Source organism: Hevea brasiliensis, chromosome 2 (genome assembly GCF_030052815.1).
Source record: "Hevea brasiliensis isolate MT/VB/25A 57/8 chromosome 2, ASM3005281v1, whole genome shotgun sequence".
Lineage (NCBI taxonomy): Eukaryota > Viridiplantae > Streptophyta > Magnoliopsida > Malpighiales > Euphorbiaceae > Hevea > Hevea brasiliensis.
The window spans coordinates 99438290-99442557 of record NC_079494.1 but is presented as its reverse complement, the minus strand read 5'-3'; the positions used below and the strand labels follow the sequence as shown (position 1 = coordinate 99442557).

Here is a 4268-nt window from a genome sequence, read left to right as displayed (position 1 = left end):
TTTTAGTAGGGGTGAGCATTCGGTTCGAACCGAATTAAATCATAAAAATCAAATTACATATTTTAGAAATCGAACCTAATTGAAATGGATGAAAAATCGAATTGAATCGAATCGAATCGCTTTATTTCGATTTGGTTCGGTTTAAACCGATTGGTTTTGATTTTTGATTGATTTTTTAATTTAGACTTAATTTTCAAGTTATTTAGTATAATTTTGACTTTGATTTGAACCTAATAACAATTAATCAATAAAATTAAACAATTAATATATATATATATATATAATTAAATATAATTCATAAATTCCCCATAAAAATAAATTAATTCAAAAATCGATTTGATTCTATTTGAATATATAAAATTACTATTTGATTCGGTTCGGTTTAACCTATTTTTTCTCTTCAAAACCGAACCGAACCAAAATAACCAAAATTTTTATAATATAAAATCGAACCGAACCGATTGAATTTTAAAACTGAACCGATTGAACAGAATTGACTCGATTCAATTCGATTTTTCGATTTAAATCGAAATCTGCTCACCCCTACATTTTAGTGTTATTTCATTGACATCTAAGAAATAAATAGGAAAAAAGTTGGAAGCTGAATTATGAAATTAAATTCAACTAAATATTTTAATTTGATTGGATTTGATTCTTTTATTAAATTTGATTTAGTTTATAAACATAAGAAATTTGTATATTAATGAATTTGTTTTTCCCTTTTATATATAGTGAATGATACAAATTTCACATTTTATAATTATATATATACGGAAAAAAAAAATAAGCTAGTTATATGGAATATGATTGGAGAACGCTAATCGAATTCACTTGAAGAACATGATTAAATCATGAGATTGCATTTAAAACATACTCTAAATTATACTTCAAACTGATGGAATCAGTTTAGGTGTAACACAAGGAAGCTTTATGCTTTTGCTTCCAATGACAAAGCTTGCACATTTTTGTTCTGCATAAATCATCTCTGAATTTGGTGAAACAATTTCAATTTGCAGGGTTCAATTATTACTACTTATTGTCATGTAAACGTCAAGCATGGTTGGCCTTTGCTCTGGAAAGCGCAGTACACAATTACGCGCTATTTTCAGACACTGAAAGATCTCATGATCATGTCCTTGCCCTATCAGATGCTTATCGATGCAATCATATAGACTTGAAGAGCTAGAACAGAGATCACTTAACCATTCATCCAAGCTTCCATAAGAGCTGCTCAAAACAGTACCCATTTTGCCTGTAATCAACTCAAGAAGCACAATTCCGAAGTTGAAAACATCTTCCTTAAGAAAACATTCCTCCCAAAAATCAACATCCATGAAGAAACCACTGCTTGAATTGACCTCATTTGGATTGATGAAGGTAGACATTCCAAAGTTTGATAACTTGGGCTCAAGATCCTTATCAAGTAAAATACATTTTTTGCTTATGTTAAGATGAGCCACACGGAAACTGCAGCAATGATGGAGCCATGCCAAGCCTTTTGCTATACCAGCAGCAATTTTCATCCTCAAAGGCCATTTCAGCACTTTCTTCTTGCCTTCCCATGAATGTAACCAATCGAAAAGGCTTCCATTTGATACATATTTATACACCAAAAGCCTTGTTTTTGCTTCTTTGCAGAATCCGAGGAGTGGAATCAAGTTATCATGTCTCAATCTACCCAATGTCTTCAATTCAGATATGAACTGCTCTTCAGATTGTTCAGAAATATATAATTTCTTTACTGCGAGGGACCAACCATTAGGAAGGCTTGCCTTGTACATGGTGCCGATTTGTCCCACCCCAATGATATTATGCTTGCTAAAATTTCCAGTGGCGTTGCACAGATCTATAGAACTCATTCTCGTAACAAAGTGCTGTGAGGTAGAAATCTGAAGACAGATTCATGCTTATTAGGTACAGAAATGCGCAAGCTTTTAAAATTCTAAAATGGATTGAAGGGTTTCTATGCTTGATTAGTAATATATAAAGTAATCAAAATCGTCTACAAAAACATACAAAATTAAAGTCTCGATGTGAGATAAATAAATAAAACTAGTGAGGGGGGGGGGGGGGGGGGGTGGGGGGGGAAGAGAGACGGGCGGGGCGGGAGAGAGAGAGAGAGAGAGAGAGAGAGAGAGAGAGAGAGAGAGAGAGAGGGAGACAGAGTACCTCTTTCTCGAGCAAAAACTCCATAGTTGATAAGCTAGCCAGTTGCTCAAGCTCTGGATTTTTGTTCTTCCTCCTTAGCATCAACATTACCAGCTCTGGTATTGTGATCATCCCATTCTTCTTTCCCATATACACCCAAGGTACACAATAGGACGCATATACAACTATAGCTGAAATCAGAGAAACTGTATAACCAATTGCAAACCCACCTTTGAATGAATAATCAAATCTCAAATTAAATTTCCTTCGATTCACTGGGCACCTTCGCAAAGGCCCCCCACAGAGTCCATTGTTATTTGCATAGTCTTGGGTCAAAACTGTAGTGTTTGCAAAGTTTGGCACTGGCCCTGATAATAGATTATCGGAGACACTAAAGACCTTGATCCTGCTGAGCCCACCAATTTCTTGTGGAATATGACCTGTAAGTCGGTTGTGGTCTAGTTTAAGAATGTTCAGATGGGAGCAATTGGCAATGCTGGATGGGATTTCACCGGAAAAACTGTTGGAGGAAAGATCGAGGCTTGTAACAAATGGAAGTCTTTTCGGGATGTCAAATGGAATTGGTCCCTCAATCTCGTTACCGGAAAGATCCAAGCCTGTTAAACTTGTACAATTCTCAATCCCTAGAGGAAATCGGCCCCTCAGCCCCATATCAGAGAATCTGAGATTTAAAACCTTGTTCTCATTAGGATGCCAGCAATCCACACCAGTAAATGAACAGATGAAGCCTTCTGTATTGTTGCTGAAGTCCCACGAAGATTTCAAGTAACCAAAAGGGTCTTCCAAGGAAGCTTTAACAGATTTTAAGCAAGCAATATCAGTTTCAGTACCCACAGTCGCAGTAAAAGAACCTAGCAACGACCAGATAAAAGTGTGGAGAAAAACAGCATAAACTTTTGTAATTTCAAGTTCCATTGAGATTTCAGTTCGTCAGCTTCCTGATACAAAAGGAATAAAAGATAAAAACTTGGTCATAGAAGTTGATACAGAAGGGTTGAAAATGGCAAAAACAAGAAAAGGGAGCTAAATCATTTCAGAGAAAACTCGAATTTGATGACCTCTTAACATACATAAAAGCTGCGAGGTACTTGAAAGAAAATCTCACTAGATATAATTCACGTTTGGTCAAGTTGATGATGAGTCTGGCTAACTAGTTAAAATCGCACCGTTCGAGGGCCCTTCCTTCTTTTTAATGGATTTGATTTTTTTAGAAAAAAGGAAAGTGGAACAGGTCAAATGTGGTGGGCGAAACGTGAGAGAAAGTAAAGGGCAGTCTCTTTATTTACTTAGTCAAACATAACCATTATTTCAACTCATGGAATTTTCATTGAATTTAAGAATAAAAAAAAAGTAAAATTAGCCCATTCCTTTTTAAAAAATAACTTCCGTTACCAAGAAAAAAGAAATGATAAAGTGAGCAGTCGATTAATTAAATTGAATTCAATTAAATTTTGAGTTAATTAAAATTTTAATTGATTTTAATTTTATTGAATGAATTAAATTAAAATTAAGAGAAAATTAAATTTAATTAAAATAAAATGATCATAAATAAATTGATAAAAATATATATATCTTTTATATTATTAATTAATAAAATATTAAAAAAATACATTTAAATATGATTTATTAATAAAAGAATAATTATAAATTAAATATTATTAATATATTATAAAAATAATAATTATAAGAACCACACCTGAGGAGGTCCAAGCTCTGTTCTTCCTTTGGAAGATGAGCAGTAACTTGCTGAGCATCACTTTTGAGAATGACTGATGAAAAACCTTATCTTTTGGCCATCGTAAGAACAAAAAGAATCGCCACTGCTTCTGCTATGTCCATATCCAACGAAACATGCATGCGTCTACTTGCAAAAAAGAGTATGTTCCCTTTCGAGTCCCTTATGACTGCTCTAAGCCCAGTGGAGTAATTCAGCAGAATACCCTGCTGTGGAGGAGACCAATGGGCATCCCTTGGCACCGACACAATGCTAGGTTGAGTAAATTTAGTTTATGGAAAACTAATAAAAATATGTTATTTATTAAATAAATACAAATCGATAAGAGAATTTTTTTTTTTATAAAAATTAATATGTTGTTACA

At 33.8% G+C, this 4268-nt stretch overlaps 1 protein-coding gene across 1 annotated transcript; it reads right to left on the bottom strand.

Annotated features, from left to right (window-relative positions):
* Positions 1–831: 831 nt before the first annotated feature.
* LOC131173808 (probably inactive leucine-rich repeat receptor-like protein kinase At5g48380) lies at positions 832–3294 on the bottom strand. Its single transcript, XM_058136307.1, has 2 exons — positions 2170–3294; positions 832–1889 (listed from the first exon to the last, which is right to left on the bottom strand). Exons 1-2 carry the CDS (start codon positions 3082–3084, stop codon positions 1020–1022), a joined length of 1785 nt encoding a protein of 594 aa, XP_057992290.1. The 5' UTR covers positions 3085–3294; the 3' UTR covers positions 832–1019.
* Between the last annotated feature and the right edge of the window lie 974 nt (positions 3295–4268).